The 20,538-nt window shown below is 64.3% G+C and overlaps 1 protein-coding gene across 1 annotated transcript; it reads left to right on the top strand.

Moving 5' to 3' along the window:
* The first annotated feature begins 9,266 nt into the window (after nt 1-9,266).
* On the top strand, nt 9,267-18,090 carry AMZ1 (archaelysin family metallopeptidase 1). The gene is made up of 6 exons (XM_066342968.1): nt 9,267-9,656; nt 11,456-11,623; nt 14,069-14,197; nt 14,568-14,725; nt 15,104-15,280; nt 17,539-18,090. The coding sequence occupies exons 1-6, from the start codon at nt 9,353-9,355 to the stop codon at nt 18,088-18,090; spliced, it is 1,488 nt and encodes a 495-aa protein (XP_066199065.1). The 5' UTR covers nt 9,267-9,352.
* Nucleotides 18,091-20,538: the final 2,448 nt, after the last annotated feature.

Here is a 20,538-nt window from a genome sequence, read left to right as displayed (position 1 = left end):
CATGTCCAATCCTGCTTCAGCGACCAGGCCAGGAGGGTAGAGCTGCTGCTCACAGGGCCCTGCGCACCTGCTCTATCTGGTGTATGGACCAACTCTGGCCAGGGGCTATCTGGTAGTACGGACCAACTCCGGCCAGGGGCGAGGGCCCCCAGCCCCCAGCCCCCAGCCTGGCCCCCTCCCCCGGCTCCAGCACGTCCTCTCTGGGCTTCTGAGTTACAGCTGTCACTCATTCCTCCCCTGACACCACATCCTGAGGCAGTGTGGGCCTCCATGTCCCCACTAGCCAGTCACCCTCCACCTTCCCCATGCAGCAAAACCGCACTGCTCCACAGGACGGCTTTGTCCAGGGAGGACCCAGAGAGCCCCCAGTGCTAAGTCCAAAGGCCTTTCCCCCACTCCGCCCCTCCTGAACCCCCCTCCTCATGTAGCCGCCTGCACCCTCCACAGGGCTTGCGGGGTCCCCACTGTGGCTGAGTACACAAGGCTTCCAGAGCTCAGGGCTCACCCGGGGTGCTCCTGGTGAGGGTGCTGACTAGTTATCTTACAGGTGTGTCATGAGGCTGAAGAAATAATACACAGGGAGCATTTAGCATATTGTGTCCGGCACATAAAAAGCTAAGCACGGCCCTGGCCGGTTGGCTCAGTGGTAGAGTGTCGGCCTGGTGTATGGAAGTCCCGGGTTCGATTCCCGGCCAGGGCACACAGGAGAAGCGCCCATCTGCTTCTCCACCCCTCCCCCTCTCCTTCCTCTCTGTCTCTCTCTTCCCCTCCCGCAGCCAAGGCTCCACTGGAGCAAAGTTGGCCCGGGTGCTGAGGATGGCTCTGTGGCCTCTGCCTCAGGCGCTAGAATGGCTCTGGTTGCAACAGAGCGATGCCCCAGAGGGGCAGAGCATCGCCCCCTGGTGGGCATGCCGGGTGGATCCCGGTCGGGCGCATGTGGGAGTCTGACTGCCTCTCCGTTTCCAGCTTTGGAAAAATGCAAAAAAAAAAAAAAAAGCTAAGCACGGGGTTATCACATTCTAATAGCAGACACCAAAAGAAAGGGAAGTTCCGGGGGCAGAAGTGACAGGGCCAAGGTGAGTAATACGCTGGAGTTTTTTTTTGTTTTTTTTTTGTATTTTTCTGAAGCTGGAAACGGGGAGAGACAGTCAGACAGACTCCCGCATGCGCCCAACCGGATCCACCCAGCACACCCACCAGGGGCAACGCTCTGCCCACCAGGGGGTGATGCTCTGCCCCTCTGGGGCGTCGCTCTGCCGCGACCAGAGCCACTCTAGCGCCTGGGGCAGAGGCCAAGGAGCCATCCTCAGCGCCCGGGCCATCTTTGCTCCAATGGAGCCTCGGCTGCGGGAGGGGAAGAGAGAGACAGAGAGGAAGGAAGGGGGGGTGTGGAGAAGCAAATGGGCTCTTCTCCTGTGTGCCCTGGCCGGGAATCGAACCCGGGTCCCCCGCACGCCAGGCCGACGCTCTACCACTGAGCCAACCGGCCAGGGCCACGCTGGAGTTTTAACCCTGAGGCTAGCTCTGGTTTACCTCTCTCACCTGGGGCCCTTACCCGGCTCTGCTGGTTTTCCACTAATCTCACCTGAGTAGCTCTGAGATCACAAACTCCATCCACTCCCAGACGTCCCCAAGGTGTTTCTGGGAGTCAGGTGCGTCCTAGCGCGTGCTCCCCCCACGTGTTCCGCGTGGTCAGCAGAGAGTGGGGTCTGTAAGCCACGTCTGGAGACGAGGGGCTCCTGCCAGCAGGCTGCCCTGCGGTGATCCTGCACGTGCTGTGTCCGAATGGCCGGCAGGAGGGGGTGTGGCCCCTTCTGGGCCTGGGGGCCTCACACTTTCCACCTAGTTCCGCCTCGGTCCCTGCCCCTCCGTGCTGACGTCACGCCGGGACCTCCCTGGTTTTCGTGGCCCACGCTAAGTGCCCACGCTGCTCAGCCCACACCCCCACTGCCTCTGCGGGTTCGTGGGGCTGCGAGGTAGGGGTGCGGCGGCGCGGGTGCAGTGGGGACCCGGCTCGGGACGACCCGGCGCGCGCGGACGGGAGCACGGGGCAGCCAGGAGTCTCCGGCTACGAGGTAGGGGCGCGTAGCCAGGGGCGCCCAGCCGGGGACACCGGGGGCGCGGGAACCTGGGCGGGACCGAGAAGGGATCGCCGGCCGCGGTGGTGGGCAGCGCCGCACCACAGCCCGAGCGCGCAATGTCCAGGAGGGACACCCTGGCCGCGCAAGCCCCGAGGACGCCCAGGAGGCGGCGGGGCGCAGGGCTGGCGGGGACACGGTGGGCGCCCTGGGGCGGGAGCGCGAGCGCGGAGGAGGGTTTGGTGCAGCGCAGCGCTCGGCACCGCGGTCGGGGCTTCCCCCTTCCGACCCCGCAGACCGGAGGTGGGCGGGACAGGGAAGTCTGGAACACAGCGGGGTCTCGGGGCGACCTCCAGGCGGCGGGCTCTCCAGGCACAGGGGGCCCGGGGCGCTGTTGGCTCTCCCCACCAGGGAGCCAGCAGGCAGGCAGCGAACCCAGCAGGCGCCGAAAGGCATTCCCTGGCGTGGGCAAGTGGGGTGGCTTGTCCCCCAGGGGCCTGAGGCTGTCAGAGAATCTCCCCTAAACCAGGGCTCCTGCCCGGCCTGCGAGTGTGACCCTCAGAAGGGGGCCAGACACGGCCCTTTCCCGTCCTGTCACCAGGAAGGAAACAGGGTCACGGGAGGAACTGGGGGGCTCACAGGTGAGAGCAGCCTCAACAGGAAGCCGGGGTCTGAGCAAAAGGAAAAAAGGTGAGAGGTGTGAAACCTCAGGCCCTCTATAGCTCTGTCTTCATGGGGCCACTCGGACCGCCCGGAAGGTTCTGGCCAACAGCTAATGAATGAACAGCGGTGCAGCTGCCGGGAGGTTTTGCAGAGCGCACTTAGAATAACAAGAATCAGAGCGAGCTTTCTTGCCCAAGGGCTGGGGCATCTGTCCAGACAGAGAGGGGAACACGTACGTGCCCAGGGGTGCAAGGTTAGGGCACAGCCAGCCCTGATCACCTGGCTGGTCAGCCTGCGCTTCCTGCTGGGAGGCCCTGAGGGGGGGGAGTGGCCAGGACATGCCCTTTCCAGGCCTTTTGGCAAAACAGGTGTGAGCTCCCCAGAGAAAGAGAAGGCGGCTGAAGTTTGGCCGTGGCCCCAGCGTGAAGAAGGCCGCATGGAGCCCTCACGGCCCTTGGGAGAGGGGACATCCCCCCTGCGTAGGTGTTAGACCGGTTTTGTTTCTGAAACCCCTTCGGCACATTCAGCAAGTTTTGGCTCCGGTGTGAGACACGGCTTTGGAGGCGGGGTCTGGCTACTGCCCCGTGGTGTGGCTGAGGCCTTGGTGTCCTCATCTGAGACACGGGGCCGTAGTAGCACCTGCAGCATCGGACGGTTGTGAGGCAGGTGCAGCTCGGGTGCGTGGCAGGTGTCCCGCGTCCTGACATGCAGAGGAGTGTGAGGGGTGGTGACAGAGCCGGAATGGGGACAGCCGGGAGCCCAGTTTGAAGCTTTCCCTTCTGGAGCATCCACCGTAGCCCAGACGGACGGTGGGCGAGTGTCGGAAAGGGCTGCGAAGCGCCTGGCTCGGACGGTGCCAGCTCCCTCCATGGCCCGGCCGCTGGGGCACGGCCTCTGTGTGAGGAGTGGCTGGTGCAGGGATGACCCGGCAGCAGGAGGGGGTCAGGTGGGGTTTCCCTGAATGGCCCAGAAAGATGAATGTGGCCACACGGGCTTCTTATTCTTTTTTTTTTTTTTTTTTCATTTTTCTGAAGCTGGAAACAGGGAGAGACAGTCAGACAGACTCCCGCATGCGCCCGACCGGGATCCACCCGGCATGCCCACCAGGGGCGACGCTCTGCCCACCAGGGGGCGTTGCTCTGCCCATCCTGGGCGTCTCCATATTGCGACCAGAGCCACTCTAGCGCCTGAGGCAGAGGCCACAGAGCCATCCCCAGCACCCGGGCCATCTTTGCTCCAATGGAGCCTTGGCTGCGGGAGGGGAAGAGAGAGACAGAGAGGAAAGTGCGGCAGAGGGGTAGAGAAGCAAATGGGCGCTTCTCCTGTGTGCCCTGGCCGGGAATCGAACCCGGGTCCTCCGCATGCTAGGCCGACACTCTACCGCTGAGCCAACCGGCCAGGGCTCTTATTCTTTTTTAATTTTTTCTTTTTTTTGTATTTTTCTGAAGTTGGAAACGGGGAGGCAGTCAGACAGACTCCCGCATGTGCCCGACCGGGATCCACCAGGCACGCCCACCAGGGGGCGATGCTCTGCCCATCTGGGGCGTTGCTCTGTTGCAACTGGAGCCATTCTAGCGCCTGAGACGGAGGCCATAGAGCCATCCTCAGCACCCGGGCCAACTTTGCTCCAATGGAGCCTTGGCTGTGGGAGAGGAAGAGAGAGATAGAGAGAAAGGAGAGGGAGAGGGGTGGAGAAGCAGATGGGCGCCTCTCCTGTGTGCCCTGGCCGGGAATCAAACCCGGGACTCCTGCACGCCAGGCCGACGCTCTACCACTGAGCCAACCAGCCTGGGCCCACACGGGCTTCTTAAGAGGAAATGCCGAGTGGCCAGGCAGACAGCTACATTCTGGACCCTGGACAGAGTAGGTTCTGCGTGGAAGGACAGAGGGGTTCACACACCCTTGTGCCCAGTTTGGAGCCTCGTGTCCCATTGACCCACCAGCTCATACAGGTGCAGAGTAGATGTGGTCACTTCCTCCGGGCTCTCGGGGCTTCTCGGGTGGCCGGTGGCCGGTGGCCGGGAGGATCTGGGCTGGAGCAGGGTGTCGTGGGGTTTCTCTGGCTCGGATGCCCTGGCCATGCGTGCTCACCATGGAGCTCACGGGTGTGCACGCAGCTGTCCCAGGGGCGAGGGTCCAGAGAGGACGTGGCGGTCCTCAAAGTGTGGTCCGGGGACCCTGCCGGGGACCTGTGATGTCAAAACCATTTTCACAAGAGTACCGAGGAGCTGTTTGCCGTTGCCACTAAGTGTTGAGAGGCGGGACCCTGGGGAGTGACAGCGAGAGGGGCCCTATGATCGAAGCCTGCAGAACCGCCGCCGGCTGTGGCTCCCGGTGGCCTCCTTGGCCAAAATCTCTGTGTCTTGGGTCCCTCTGGGCACAGGGTCTGTCCTGGCCGGTTCCCTGGGAGAACTTGCCTGCCGTGGCCGCTCCCACACCCACACCGCGTGACTCGGTCCTTCCTGAACTGCTGAGATGAACCCGAGGTTTGTGCACCTGGGCTGGATGGGGCAGAGCCCTTGAACGTTTGGTAACAAGGCACGTTCCGTTTCCTGAGGCTTTGCCTGGGTCCGAGGTATTTCCTGGCCGTGTGCTCCTGAGGGGGTCTGTGGGAGGCAAGGGGGAGGGGTGCCAGCAGGAGAGACCCTCTGGGGCAGGAGAGGCCCCAGAGCAGGGGCCACTGCGCCGGGAGTCGGGGGGACCGTGGGTATCCTGGCGAGCCGTGCAGCCCTGGGCCCGTGGCCTCCCCTCTCTGAGCCTCAGTGTCCTGGGCTGTAGGATGGGTGGATACTCGAAGCTGCGGATCAGGTAGTTGTGGGTTCTGCCGAGGTGTTGGGCCCGAAAGTCATGTTAGGGTTTAGGGGGACGGTGGACCTGTGAGGAGGGACGTTGACCGGCTGCTTCGGGCAGTCGGTCCTGTGTCCCTCCCCTGTGGAAAGCCGGGACACCACCCCCCGTGTTGGGAAGGCTTTGGGGTGCTCCAGGAAGCAATTTATAGGCTCCTCTCAATGACAGAATGATTCTGGGGCGGCCGTGACACCAGGGAAATGTTTAGAGGCGACTGTCGGGGGTCAAGCCTCTCCTGCCAGCTGGGGGCGGCGAGGGTGTCGGGGAGCGGGAGATCAGGGGCGAGAGCAGCACGTGAGCAGGGTCACGCGACCCGCACCCAGACACAAAAACAGGCTGGTGAGATGCACGCGGCATCGGGCACTCAGGGCTGAAGCCAGGTGGGAGTGGGCACCTCCGTCCCTGTGCCGGGTCCAGCATGCTCAGGGTGGGCAAGGCGGGGGTCCTGCCCCCACGCCCCTCAACACCTGGCCCGGAAGGAGACAGGCTTCCTGGAGCCCCGCCTGTCACACACGTGCACCCAGAGTGGGCACAGTCATCACCTCTCACCCAGCGTGAAGGCCAGGGCGGCTCCGCGGACCACCGGACAGGGCCGCCGCCCCCTCCCCTCAGACCTCGCCCTCTCAGGAGCCCCGCCCGCCACCCTCTGGGAAGAGTGCCCGCCCTCCAGTGCCCTGGCCTCCCCTCCATTTTGCCTTTTTCCTCACTGGGTAGCAGGATCACCTCTCACACATGAGACGGGGTGTATTGTATATTTCCATTGCCTTTATTTATTTATTTATTTATTTATTTATTTATTTATTTTTACAGAGACAGAGAGTGAGTCAGAGACAGACAGGAACAGAGAGAGATGAGAAGCATCCATTGAGCTTCTTCATTGAGCGTTGCAACACCTTAGTTGTTCATTGATTGCTTTCTCATATGTGCCTTGACCGCGGGCCTTCAGCAGACCGAGTAACCCCTTGCTGGAGCCAGCGACCCTGGGTTCAAGCTGGTGGGCTTTTCCTCAAACTAGATGAGCCCACACTCAAGCTGGCGACCTCGGGGTCTTGAACCCGGGTCCTCTGCATCGCAGTCCGACGCTCTATCCACTGCGCCACCGCCTGGTCAGTCTCCATTGCCTTTTTTTTAATTTTATTTTTATTTTTCTGAAGCTGGAAATGGGGAGAGACAGTCAGACAGACTCCCGCATGCGCCCGACCGGGATCCACCCGGCACGCCCACCAGGGGGCGATGCTCTGCCCCTCCGGGGCGTCCTCTGTTGCGACCAGAGTCACTCTAGTGCCTGGAGCAGAGGCCAAGGAGCCATCCCCAGCGCCCGGGCCAACTTTGCTCCAATGGAGCCTCAGCTGCGGGAGGGGAAGAGAGAGACAGAGAGGAAGGAGAGGGGGAGGGGTGGAGAAGCAGATGGACACTTCTCCTGTGTGCCCTGGCCGGGAATCAAACCCGGGACTTCTGCACGCCAGGCTGACGCTCTACCACTGAGCCAACCAGCCAGGGCTCCATTGCCTTTTATTGTCGGCCATGTGTCAAGCTCGACAGACCAGGGGCCGCTGTCTGTCCTGTCCACGGGTGCTGACCACACCCCACGGATGAGCGGGTGGTCAGTGAGGATGATTTGAATGAATGCATGTGGGAAAGCCCAACCGTGGTCCTGCGCTGGGACCCCCTGCCCGGCCCCCTTTGGACCGGGGGACTGTGTCTCTTGGGGTTGTTACAGCTCTCGGGGTCCATCCTCGCCCGTTCCGCTGGACCCCGGAGCCGTCCCCGATGCCACGTGGCTTGGTCCACCTGTCGGAACATCCGATGTTTCTTTTCTCCTGGAGTCCGGTGGGGGGGCTCCTGGGAGGGAGGGCCTGCTGCTCGCAGAGAGCCAGCAGGTGCGTGAGAATCACCGCGTTGCAGACCCCCTTCCCAACCCGGGGTTCTTGCGAACCGTGTGGCGTTGGTTAAGTGAGGTTCGATCTTACCCTGCCTCTGTTTCACCCTCCTGAAAATGGGGTTACCTGTACCCACTCCAGGGCATGAACGCAACAAAACCCCACCTGGAATGTAGGGGGGGGGGTGGATTTGGAGCCTCCCCCCGCCCCCCAGCAAGCATTTTCATTGGCTGCCCACGACTTAGAACTTCAGGGGCTGACAGGCCGTCTGTCGGGGTGACCTTTCTGAAAAGCAGTTTGTGGATGCAAATCAGGGTTCTGTAAACACCTGTCTTTTCTCCAGGGACTCACCCTGGGGCACGGCACACAGGGACGTGTGTGTATGTCTGGGTACAGAGAGGTCCACGGTGTCCTTGGGAAGTGGTTAAGAATGGTGTTTTAAAAATAGAATCTTTAAGGAGCTGGGGAAGTGCTCACAGCCTCTCACGTCCAAAGGATGCAAAGTTCTGTTCTTGCTTGGACCTGAAACTGGTGAAGTCTACGTTCAGAAAGAAAAAACAGTCTCTGCGATTGGGGGACTCTCCGTGGGGAAGCCCTGGCAGTCCTTAACTCGGGGAAAAAAAATACACGTCTGTGTAATTTCCAGAGCAAGATCGATACGTCAGCTGTCGCTGCTTTCCCTGGCCACACGTGTCTCGGATCTAGGCACGTGCATTGTCACACGCCTGTCACACGCCATGCACACACGCACACGCGCACAAGGAAGTACGCACACGGTTGTTTCCCGGAGGAACGTCTGAAGTTGGGGTTCGCTGAGGGGAGCCTGGGCTGGTGTCTCCCTTCTCCCCACAAGCACGAGGCCGGGTCCCCGGGTCCCAGCTTGGCGTGACCGCACACCCCCTCCTCTGGAGACGCGGTCTGCCCGCCTGGCTTGGTTTTCTAAATTAGGACTTGGGCGTGCGCTGCTCTCTTCTGGGGTCTCATTTCCCTTCCCTCTGCAGTGACTGGGGGCCCCCTTGTCTGGCTCTGGCTCCCTCTCCCTCCCCCACCTGTCTGTGAGGCTCCCCCCAACCCGGGACCCCCCCCCCCCCCCCCCGCTGACCCTGTGTCATTGGACACAGAGAGGACGCGGGGGGGGGGGGCCCCAGCAGGCGCCGTGACCAGTGCCGCTGTGCAGTCGGTGGTGGTAGCTTTCGGGGTGCTCCCCGTCGACACGGGGAGCCACTGGTGTTGGTGAGATGGCTGTCCCTGAGCGGCCAGCCCTCTGTCCCTCTCCAGGGTCTGGCTCCGCTCCCGCCGGGCCTGTCCTCACAGTTAAAGGCTCTTTGTTGCTTGGACGCAGCTGCCCCTGCAGAGCTTTCCTGGGTCGGCGCGTGCCCCGTGCTGCGGCGGAGGCGTCTGGGCCTGGGCACCGCGAGGGGGCCGTCCTCCTTCCCACGTCCGCCTAGCCTGGCCACGTGGGCCCGGGGAGGGTGCTGGCCCCTGCCGGGAGAGCTTCCTCCAGGGGCTGGGTGCCTCAGCCTCAGCAGGGCTCGGCACAAAGGTGGGGTGCTCTCCCTGCTGGGTGCAAGTGCGGCGTCCTGGGGGGCCCTGGACCCTCACGAGCCTCCCCCCCCCCCCGAAGAAGAACAGGCGCATGTACTCAGCCGTCCACGTTCCCCCACAGGACACCGACGGGCCAGCAGGTGTCTGGATTCCCCCTCGCTGTTGCTGAGGAGGCCGGACCCCAGGCCAGAGCCGGGCCCCCACGCCCATCCGAAGGGAGCCCTCCACGGCCGCTCCGATCAGCCTGCAGGAAGGAAGGTTCTAGAAGAGATCGTGGCCAGCCTCGTCCCCTGGGGGTGCACGGGCAGCAGCAGGGGCCCCCCGAGCGCCAGGACCACCATGCTGCAGTGCCGGCCGGCCCAGGAGTTCAGCCTCGGGCCACGGGCCCTGAAGGACGCGCTGGTGTCCACCGACCCGGCCCTGCGGCAGCTCTACGCGTCCACCTTCTCGCCGGCCGAGAGGTTCTTCCTGGCCGAGGCCTACAACCCCCGGAGGACCCTCTTCAGCGCCCCGCTCATCTGCACGGCCTTCGACTGGCTCCTCAGCCGCCCCGAGGCCCCTGAAGACTTCGAGACCTTCCAGGTCGCCCTGCGGACCGCCAGGCAGGCGCCAGCCCGGAAGCACATCTACCTGCAGCCGATCGGTACCAGCCAGGGCAGGACCGTGGGGTGGGGGGTGTGGACCCTGCTTCCCAGAGGGCTGGGGGGGGGGGGTACCCCGCAGGGCCAGCAAGAGGTAAAGAGCTGTAGGGTAGGTCCTGAAGCCATCAGGACCCCGCTGTGGGGACGGGGGCCTGAATCGAGCCAAAGTGGGGTGTCTGGGCCAGGACCCCGGGCAGGATCTGAAATGCGGGGGGTGGTGCTGGTGGGCTTCGACTGGGGGGCAGGGCTCTCCGCTCTGACGGTGTTCAGAAGCCCCAGCTTTGGGCCTTTCTGCGTGCCAGGGGCAGGTGGCCCAGTCTGGCAGAGGGGCACGCGGGAAGGTGGGGTCCCAGCTTTGGAGAGCTGAGCTGAGAGGCGCTCAGCGTGTCTGACCGGAGCAGGGCAAGGCTGGCTTTGCCCCCTGCAGGCTTCCCGCCGGGTACCGCCCACAGGCCATCCCCATCACCCAGGGCAACTCCGCCCACAGGCCGTCCCCATCACCCACGGCAGCTCCGCCCACAGGCCGCCCCCATCACCCAGGGCAACTCCGCCCACAGGCCGCCCCCATCACCCAGGGCAACTCCGCCCACAGGCCGTCCCCACCACTCACGGCAACTCCGCCCACAGGCCGTCCCCACCACTCACGGCAACTCCGCCCACAGGCCGCCCCCATCACCCACGGCAACTCCGCCCACAGGCCGCCCCCATCACCCACGGCAACTCCGCCCACAGGCCGCCCCCATCACCCACGGCAACTCCGCCCACAGGCCGTCCCCATCACCCACGGCAACTCCGCCCACAGGCCGCCCCCATCACCCACGGCAACTCCGCCCACAGGCCGTCCCCACCACTCACGGCAACTCCGCCCTCTCAGCCGGCATGCCTGCCTCCAGACGGCTCCCAACCATCCGGGCTCCTCCTCCCCCGCTAGCGGCTCAGCTTGTTAACATGCAGGTCCTGGCTCAGGTCCGGGGCGGCCCAGGGTCATGGCCTCTCGCTCACAGGTCTCCCGGCGGCGTGCACCCTGGGTCCGTGTCCTCCGTCCTCCTAAAACGCGGCCTGGGTTTTTACACCCTCCCCTGGCTCCCGGCTGCCCTAGGTTGGCCTTGCCCACCTGTGCCCACCCGTGTGGCCTCACCTTGCACCCTCCCTGCGTCCCTCTCCCTGCTCCTGCCGGGCTGGCTCCTTGCAGGATGAACCCCCCGCAGGGTCTCTAATGGTCTAACCTCGGTGCATCCGTCCTGCGGGGGCAGCCACGGGGACTCTGGCCTGCATGCCTGGCCCCACCCCTCTCTCTAGCTCCCGCCTCTCACACCGTGGTTGTGATCACTTTCTTTCATTTTCCTCTCTTTTCTTGGCCCTTTTAAAAATGATGTGCACAGCCTGACCAGGCAGTGGTACCATGGATAATGTTGACCCAGGGTGCTGAGGTCCCAGGTTCGAAACCCCAAGGTCGCCGGCTTGAGCATGAGATCATAGATATGACCCCACAGTCGCTGGCTTGAGCCCAAAGGTCGCTGGCTTGAGCAAGGGGTCACCACCTCGGCTAGAGCCCCCCAGTCAAGGCACGTATAAGAAGCAATCAATGAACAACTAAAGCGACACAACTATGAGTAGATGCTTCTCATCTCTCTCCCTTCCTGTCTGTCTCTGTCTCTCTCTCACTTAAAAAGAATAATTTGCATAATGTCTCCTTTCTGCCTGGCTCTGCTCTGTGAAGGCAGGTCCATGGCCAGTGCGGGTGGGGACCCTGGGGGCCCAGCGGCAGGCGGGCGGGGCTGACGGTACTGCTCTGCCCCAGGCGGCAGCGAGGGCCCGGTGGCTGGTGCCCTACTGGACTCCCTGCGGAGCTGGGCGGAGGCCTTCTTCCTGGGCCTGCAGGTCCGGTGCCTGCCCTCGGTGGCCGCAGCGACCATCCACTGCACCTCGCGCCCCCGCTGGGACTCGGACGGGCTGCAGCTCCACACGGGTGAGTGAGTGTGGCCGCGCGAGGCCTCCGCCCCTGAGCGGATAGGCCCTTCCTGAAGGCCAACAACAGGAGGAGCCCCAAGAGGGCAGGGACCTCTCCCCGGCCCCCTTGTCAGGTGGGAAACACCTACTTCCCGGCCGTCCGAGGGGGACTCGGACGAGCACCAGCCCCGGGAGCGTCTGCAGACTGGACCACCTGGCCCGGTGCTTGCTGGGAAACAGGAAGGCTCGCCAAGCTGGGGAAAGGAGGTCCCAGAATGGGCCGGGCGGTACGTGTGGACTGACGCGCCATCCGCGCCCCCCCACTCCGGACTCCCGTGGACGCTGCGTCCTCCCTCCTCTCCCCTTTCCCGTTCCATTCGCGCGCGCGCTCTCTCTCTCTCTCTCTCTCTCTCTCTCGCCGAACCTGCGATGCCCTCGTCCTCACGTGTCGAGGTCCTGCCCTCCGTCATCTCGCTCCTCAGTTCTCTGGCTTCCGGTGGATTCTCCCTCCAATGAGTGGAGTCCCTTTTCCACGGTCCCCAGTTCCCCGCTCAGATGCCCGCGCTCAGACTGGGCGCCCCCGGGCGTCGCTGCTGGATGGTCCAATCCGCGTCGTGGGGTTCCTGTCCAGGGCACCGCGTGGCTGGCCATCTGGGTCCTGGCGAATGTCCCTTGTCCGCAGTCTCGCTGTGTCGTGTGTGTCTCGTTTCTGGGACGTGAGCCGGGCATCTTGTTGTCGGGCGCTGGGGAGAAGTGCTCCTCCAGAGAGCGTTTAATTTTCCCTCCAGAGGCACCTAAGGGTGCTGACCGGGACAACGATGGGATGCTTTTTTGGGTCACCATGATGACCCCCAGGGTATGGCCCTATATTGGGGTCACCATCCACCTCCCCCATCTCAGAAACAGCTCAGCCCCACCCCTTCTAGCTCAAATCTTCCCTGATTCGTTTTATCTGGTATCTGGTGTTGTTTTTTGTTTGTTTTTTTTTTTTGTATTTTTCCGAAGTTAGAAGCGGGGAGGCAGTCAGACAGACTCCCGCATGTGCCCGACTGGGATCCACCGGCATAACCACCAGGGGGTGATGCTCTTCCCATCTGGAGCGTTGCTCTGCTGTGGCCAGAGCCATTCTAGCGCCTGAGGCGGAGGCCATGAGGCCATCCTTAGCGCCCGGGCCATCTTTGCTCCAGTGGAGCCTCGGCTGCGGGAGGGGAAGAGAGAGACAGAGAGGAAGGAGAGGGGGAGGGGTGGAGAAGCAGATGGGCGCTTCTCCTGTGTGCACTGGCCGGGAATCGAACCCGGGACTTCCACACGGCGGGCTGATGCTCTACCACTGAGCCCACCGGTCAGGGCGGTATCTGGTGTTTTAAAAGTCATATTTATTGACCATGACTGACACCTGGAAACAGTTTTCTTTTGGAGCATTAGCGGTCCTGTGCATCCTGCTGGGTGCGTGGTGGCACCCCCGTGACCAGATGGGGTTCAGGCCCCGGGACCTCCTTCATGTCCCCTGTACCAGCTGCCAGTCTCCCACGTTGTAAGAAGCTGTTCTGCGGTTTACACGGTCGCCTGGTGATCCTTCAGCGGGAGGACCGGCCTAAATGTCCTCATGTGCTGTCAGGGGGCAGCTGGCATTGTTTTTAGGGTCGGCAGGGATCTCCTGGCTGGGGCGGGTGCCACCTGGTGGTGGCCTGTTCTTTTCCTCTGAGACCTGTCCTGGTCTCTGGGCACAACCCTGCCCCATCCCCGAGGGCCTGGGTGGGTCCAGGGGGCAGTGGCTGATCCCCTACCCTCAGCCCCCAGCCTACGTCCCCCAGCTCCTCCGTGCCACACGTGGTCCATGTCCCCAGCTCCACAAGGCCACCTGCCTGCCTGGGCCCAGCTTCCGTCTGCACATTGGTGGCACCTCTGACCCCTTACAAGGACCGTCTTGGTTGGGTCCACTTGACGGTCCGGAACGGCCTTGAATTTCATCACCTCGGCCAAGTCCCCTCCCTCCGCCACGTGAGGGAGCACATTCACGGGGAGTAACAGGATGGGGGCGTCTCTGGGGCCATCCCGCCCTGGCGGCAGTGACACAGTCCCTCTGAACACCAGTCTCGTTGTGCCATGGCCTTCCAGGTGTCCCGACTCAGGTCTCTGGGCATCTTGGACCAGGGACCATGTCCAACCCGGCTGTGCTGACAGTTCAGGAAAGGGAGGCCTGAGGCGTTCCTTGTCCCTGTGACCCGGGCTGTGTGATCTTGCCCGTGTGATCCCGGCCTGTGGACCCCGTGCCACACGGTGCAGCCCAATTGCTGGGAGTCTCAGTCTAACGGTTTCTTGCAGAGCGTCCCTCGCTAGCTTGTGTCTGACGTTGGGAAGGGCTGGTCGGAGGCAGAGGAAGAGGGGGGGCCAGGTTTGTCTGCCTTGGGTCTGGGGCCTCCTCAAGTCCCCCCTTACCCCCTGCCCCCTGCCCCCACCCCAGACGGCATCCTGTCCTTCCTGAAGAACAGCAAGCCGCGTGACGCGCTGTGCGTGCTGGGCCTGACGCTGTCGGACCTGTACCCCTGCGAGGCCTGGAGTTTCACCTTCGGTGCGTTCCTGCCCGGGCACGGTGAGTGGGTCCCTCCCGGCTGCCACGCGAGAACCCCGCCCTGGGAGACGGCGTGGGTGCTTGCTGGCAGCCCCGGTCCTGGGCCCTCAGGCCCACGTCACGGGGACACGCCGGCAGGGCTGGGCCTGCAGGACCGGTGTGTGCACCCCCACCCCCACCCCGGCCAGCCCGCCCCCGCCCCCGCCCCCACCCCGGCCAGCCCGCCCCCGCCCCCACCCCACCCCACCCCCACCCCGGCCAGGCCAGGCCACCCCCGCCCGCGCCCCCGCTCCCGCCTGCGCCCCCGCCCCCACCCCCACCCCCACCCCCACCCCCACCCCCACCCGGGCCAGGCCGCCCCTGGAGCCGCTCTCTCTGCCTTCCCCCCCAGACGTGGGTGTCTGCAGCTTTGCCCGGTTTTCGGGGGACCTACTGCAGGGGGCGTCCAGAGCCCCGGCCCCAGCCCAGGCGGATGACCCCGAGACGGCCCTGCGGACCGCAGGCCAGGCCATGTGCTTCAGTGCCCTGGGGATGGTCCAGTGCTGCAAGGTGGGTGGGTGGGTGGGTGGGGGGGCTGGGAAGGCGGGGCTGGTGCCGGGAGCTCCGTCCGGGAAGCTGCTCGCTAAGGACAGGGGATCAGACAGACCCAAGGGAACGGCGCAGAGCCCCCCGTGTCCAGCCAGTGACACTGTCCAGTCCTCGCAATAAGGCAGCCTCCAGACCGACCACGCCCGCCACCTTCCTCCCTGCAGCTGTGTGGCCTGTGTGGTCGGGGCGGGGGCTGGAGGGGACACTCCGACCACGTCCAGGCCACCTGGCCTCACCCAGGGGGTTCAGGGTCCCGGTGGGGCTGCCTGGGTGTCCCGAGGCTGCGCTGGGCGAGGGTAGAGGTCAGGGCTGCAAGGACAGGGGTGGGCCTCCCCTCAGGTCACATGCCACGAGCTCTGCCGCCTCCTGGGCCTGGGGAGCTGCCGCTGGCTGCGCTGTGTCCTGCAGGGGGCGCTCAGCCTGGACGAGGCCCTGCGGCGGCCCCCGGACCTCTGCCCCATCTGCCTGCGGAAGCTGCAGCACCTCCTGGGCTTCCGGCTCCTGGAGAGGTACAAGGTGAGCCACGCTTCCGGTGGGAACGGAGGCGCGGTGTCCAGGGGGGGGGGCGGGGGGTGCAGAGCCCCAGGCGGAGGGGTTCTCACGGATCTCGTGGGCAGGACGTGGAGTCCTGAGCCTAGAACAGGGGTCGGGAACCTGTGGCTCGCAGACAAATCTTTAATAAAAATAATGTTAAAAATATAAAACATTCTCATGTATGAAACAATCCATTTCCTACCGCTCATGTTCACGGTTGTGGGTGGCTGGAGCCAATCACAGCTGTCCTCTGGGACAACACCAAGTTTTTATTGGATAATGCGTAATGTACACGGGCCGTTGTATGGCTCTCACGGAATTACATTTTAAAATATGTGGCGTTCACGGCTCTCTCAGCCAAAGAGGTTCCTGACCCCTGGCCTAGGAGGAGGCACAAGGTGCCTAATGAGCCTGCGTGGCTGTGCTTCCCTCTGCTGGCGACTCGAGGTACTGCAGGCGGATCTCATATTTTGGGGGAGGATTTGTTCAAAAACTCAAAAACTTGACTTGAGTTCAGAGGCACATGGTGTTTTTTATTTTGGTCCACCTCAGGATGAAAACACGGAGTTTAAATAAAGTTTTCACCTAAACAAAAGGCAATAAAAGCCTTTCCACCAAAGTGCATTGGCTTCATTTTAAAACCAAAGGTTTGAAGCCACCAGCAGCTCTGAGTGAGTCCCGCTGTTTGAGGTCCAGGGAAGGCAGCCTGGGTCACCAAGCGCGTGGTTTGGGGACAGTCCAGGTTTCGTGGACGGCCTGGCTGCTGAACTCAGGCATGGGGCTCTCGGACTTGGGGGTCCCTGACTGGCTTAGGCTCCCGGGAGAGGCTGCTTGGTTGGGGACCCCACCTGGAGGCCCCCTGAACTAGGGGGGGTGGGCACCTCAGGCCCCAGGCCGCCTCTCTGCCCAGCTCCGTGGTCGATGAGACAAGGAGCGGGGAGCAAGCGGCCTGCCCTGTTGGAAAGGGCCCCCGGGGTGGCTCACAGAGGTCCTCAGTGTCCCCCCAGGCTGGCTGCTGTCACAGGTGGGGTCACAGGGAAGCAGCGTCGAATTCCCGTGGTGCGTGTGCAGTGAAGGGAGGCCTGCTTGGCCCGCAGAGGGGGCTGGGCGCTCGGTGACGTCCTTCCTCGGGCCTGTCCACTGTCTCTCATGAACCTGGTGAAGTCCCTGGTGCCTTCTTTTTTTTTTTTTTTCCTTTTTCTGAAGTTGGAAACGGGGAGGCAGTCAGACAGACTCCCGCATGCGCCCGACCGGGATCCACCCGGCATGCCCACCAGGGGGTGATGCTCTGTCCCTCTGGGGCGTCGCTCTGTCGCGACCAGAGCCACTCTAGCGCCTGAGGCAGAGGCCACAGAGCCATCCCCAGCGCCCGGGCCATCTTTGCTCCAATGGAGCCTCGGCTGCGGGAGGGGAAGAGAGAGACAGAGAGGAAGGAGAGGGGGAGGGGTGGAGAAGCAGATGGGCGCTTCTCCTGTGTGCCCTGGCCGGGAATCGAACCTGGGACTCCTGCATGCCAGGCTGATGCTCTACCACTGAGCCAACTGGCCAGGGCCCTGGTGCCTTCTTACCACCAGAGAACCAGCCCCCTGAAGTGTCAGGCCCTTTCTCCCCGGGTGTCATCCGTGTGACTCTGGGGCTCAGTGGAGGAAGGGGGCTCCAGCCCCGAGTGGGGACAGGGCGGCCACGACAGCCGTGCCCTCGGAGGAGGGAAGCTACCCCCATGGTCCCTGGATCCCTGGGTGGTCCTGGCCCTCAGTTCTGGCCTGGTGGCCCTGGGGACAGCCCCCGAGGACTCCCGTAGGTGATGCAGCGGTGACACGGGCCCGGCCGGGAAAGGTCTCTGCTGTCTGTTCTTAGCTGCAAAAGCCTCGGCTCCCGGAGTCCACCCGTTTCCACAGTGCGCCCGCTGTCCCCGAGGGCCGAGGGGGGCACAGACGGGGCAGGTGCCGGGGTCAATGTGGCAAGAACACAGGACGCGATGAGAGGTTGAGTCTTCGTTCCCTTGTGCTTTCTCTGTGATTCACGACGGCACTGTCAGCTCTGTGCTTCAGCAGTGAGTTGTGACCGGGCCTGCACAGCGGACTCGGCGAGTCACAGTGTCCGCTCTGCAGCACTGGCCTGCCGTGTGCCCTGGGCGGCTGGGGACAGGGGTCAGGGGCCAGAGCACGTGGGGCTGGGGACGTGGGCCCCGTGGCTGGTAGGTGACCTGACAGAAAGCCGCCTGTGTCTCTCCCTCCCAGAGGCTCTACGCCTGGACGCAAGCCGTGGCTGGGACATGGCCCGGCCGGGAGGCGGGGGAGCCGTCGGAGCTGGAGGACACCCTGCCCCGCAGCGCGGACTCCGGCCTGGGCTGCGAGACCGACTCGGAGCCCAGCATCAGCCTGTCGGAGCCGCTCACCCCCGACGTGTGGGTCCCCGCCCTGGCCGAGCTGGAGTCTGAGGACGGGCTGGGCTCCCCAGCTGCCCCGGAGGGCCCGCTGCTGCCCGCAGCCCCGGGGGAGGCCGTCACGGAGCACGGCCGGTGGCTGGCCATGTGCATCCAGGCGCTGGAGAGGGAGGTGACCGAGGAGGAGCTGGCACGGCTGGACGGAGCCGTGGACGCCCTGGCGCGGTGGGAGATGTTCACGGGGAGGCTCCCGGCTCCCCGGCGGGACCCGGCCTGCGGCAGAGATGGCGCGGGGCTGCGCAAGGCGCTGGGGGACAAGCTGTCCTCCCTGAGGAAGAGGCTGTCTGCACGCAGGCTGTCCAGGCCGGCCTCTGCTCCCTGTCACGGAAAGGCGGAGGACAATTAGCCCAGCGGTGTATCCTGTCCAGTGTCCTCCCTAGGACAGCAGTGCCTGGCCCTGCCCAGGGCCCCAGGGGTCAGGAGGACATCCCTCTTCAGCGGCTCTTCAAGCCCGGTGTCCTACCAGCCGCGCGCTCCCAGGCCCCACCCGGCCCTGCAGGGCGGCCCTGGTCCCAGCCTGGCCTCCACCGTGGGTGGTGGGCATCTCTGGACCTATGGGCCCCTCGAGTAGCCACAGTGGGGGTGACGTGGGCCTTGCCACTGCCAGCGCGTCTCCCTCGGAGGGAACCCAGGGGCTTGGCTTCTGTCTACAGCCCCCCCCCCCCCCCGAAAGGGCGGCTGTCTGCGGAGCCAACATTCTGGTCCTTAGGGGCTCTATGTGGACGTGTCCATGACCATCTAGACGGCCACCCCCCGCTGCAGCGTGTCCTGTGACGATACCACAGGAGAGGATGGTGTCTGACACGGGGGCCTGGTCCCTGAGACCCCCCACCACCCGTCTGTCGTCCTCAGCAGTGGCGGCACGACCCTACCTCCCCTGCCCCCTCAGCTCTGCCTCCGTTACCCGACGCCGTTCTGAGCACGCATGTTCGACGATCTTCCTCGTCCAGCGCCCCGGCCCGCCCTGGGGGAGCCCCGCAGAGACGCCGGTTCCCGGGGCGTGACGAGCGGGTCACAGCTGTTTCTCCCATCTGCAAAGCGGCAGCGCCCGCGTCTGGCGGGTCGCTCACACCGTCTGGGGGGGGGGGGGCGGCTTCTAAGAAAAACAGTACAGAATACCTAGGAGGAGGAGGAGGAGGGGCCCCCCTGAGCACGGCGACCTGAAGCTTCCGGGGCAACACCAGGCAGGAGGAGCCTGGGTCCCGTCCCCGCGGGAGGAAGCAGACACGCAGCTCGCTCTCTGGTGCCTGGTGCTCGTCTGTCACTCTGTCACAGAGGCAGCCCAGGGGCCCGAGGTAACTCCCGGGGGGGGGGGGGACGAGATGGCGAGTGGGCTCTGCAGAGACAGGCTGGGGGGAGGTCATGGCCGGGGTCCACCAGGGCCGCAGACCACCCCCAGTCCGGGGCGCTTACAACCCCGCACGCTCTTTAGCTCAGGAGCCCGCGATGTGGGCAGGATGGCTGTCTCGTGGCCGGGGCTTCCTCGCGGCGTGGCGTTGGCCTCCGCAGGCGGGATTCCGACCGTGCCGCGTCCACTGCACTCGGGAAGGGCAGTTCCCAGAGGCCGCCAGGCTCGCGGGAGGACGGTGAGGTTGGCCGGCCCAGGGGAGACGGGGAGACACGCGGAACAAGCTGCCCCCTCAGAGTCCAGGGTGGGCACCGGCCACGGCCCCCGCTACCTGGCTGGACCCGTTTTCCGGTGTCTTTCTGTCTTCTGTAGAAACGCTGACCGCTGGACCAAGGTAAGGCCGTCGGGCTCTCCGAGTGAGTGTGGTCCCTTTTCTCGTTTAAAACTTGGCTTACGATTTTATGTGGCCACGACCGCTTTCTGACCAAGAGCCTGAGCTGACCGGTTTTCTGGGGGCCCCAGGCACGCTCCCACGGGGCAGGGCAAGGACAGTGAGGGAGGAAGAGGGGGTTGCTCAGGTCCACGCCCCACAGACAGGCCTGCAGGCCCTGGGAATGAAAAGCAGCCGCCTGGTCGCATCGTGACTTGTTTAAATGACTTTATTTTTAAAGAAATCCTTTTCACTTTCACCCTGGGAATGTCTCGTGCACTCTTATTAACTAACTAATGTGACTGCTCCTCTGGGGCCGTAGGGAGGGGGCCTGAGGGTCACGCGTGTGCCGCGGGGGCGGTGAGGGCCACATTCTCGGCACGCCTGTCTGTGCCCATGGCCTCTGGCTCCCAACTGGGGCGCGTGTCCCAGAAAAGCCCTCCCGAGTGGGCAGGGACGTGCCACGAAGGGCAGAGGCCCCCCACGGCCGTGGACACAGTGGGACGGAAAGAGAGCTGCTGGGTGTGTGTGTGGGGGGGGGGCGGGAGCATTCTGGAAAGAAAAACTCAGGAACGCAGATTTTCTGCAAACGTACAAAGATGACGCTCACTTTCTCGGCCCCGTTTCTGTCTCAAGCTCCTAAGGGTCCCGGCACAGGTGTCCGTCCCAGCTTGCCGACGGGCGGAGAAGGCACCGGCTCAGAGCGCCTGGGGCCACGCCCTCCCCTGCTGCCGCCCCCGACAGATGGACGTGGGCCTGGCTGACCAGCGTGTCCTGGGAGCGTGAGCGCCGGGGCTGAGCAGCCACGCCCCCTGCCCGCAGCCCCGACTTCCTGCCTCTCCGCTCTCCCTCTCCCTCTTCCTCCCCTGGGCGCACAGGCGGCGTCAGATGAGTGACAGGGAGTCAGCCTGAGTCCCCGCCCGCCCTGCACCCACCCCGATGTAAGCCCTGCAGGACAGGACCGTGAGCAGAGCTGGGCCGCCAGCCCCCACGGGTCCAGAGCTGGGGGGCAGGGC

The sequence above is a fragment of the Saccopteryx leptura genome, chromosome 6 (genome assembly GCF_036850995.1).
Source record: "Saccopteryx leptura isolate mSacLep1 chromosome 6, mSacLep1_pri_phased_curated, whole genome shotgun sequence".
Classification (NCBI taxonomy): domain Eukaryota; kingdom Metazoa; phylum Chordata; class Mammalia; order Chiroptera; family Emballonuridae; genus Saccopteryx; species Saccopteryx leptura.
This window is presented reverse-complemented; position numbering and strand designations above follow the sequence as displayed.

Bases quoted from the DNA above. Each gene is read 5' to 3' on its own strand.
- AMZ1 (XM_066342968.1), top strand. From the start codon at position 9,353: ATGCTGCAGTGCCGGCCGGCCCAGGAGTTCAGCCTCGGGCCACGGGCC. The intron at 14,198-14,567 runs GTGAGTGGGTCC...CTTCCCCCCCAG, and splicing joins TGCGTTCCTGCCCGGGCACG to ACGTGGGTGTCTGCAGCTTT. The intron at 15,281-17,538 runs GTGAGCCACGCT...TCTCCCTCCCAG, and splicing joins GGCTCCTGGAGAGGTACAAG to AGGCTCTACGCCTGGACGCA.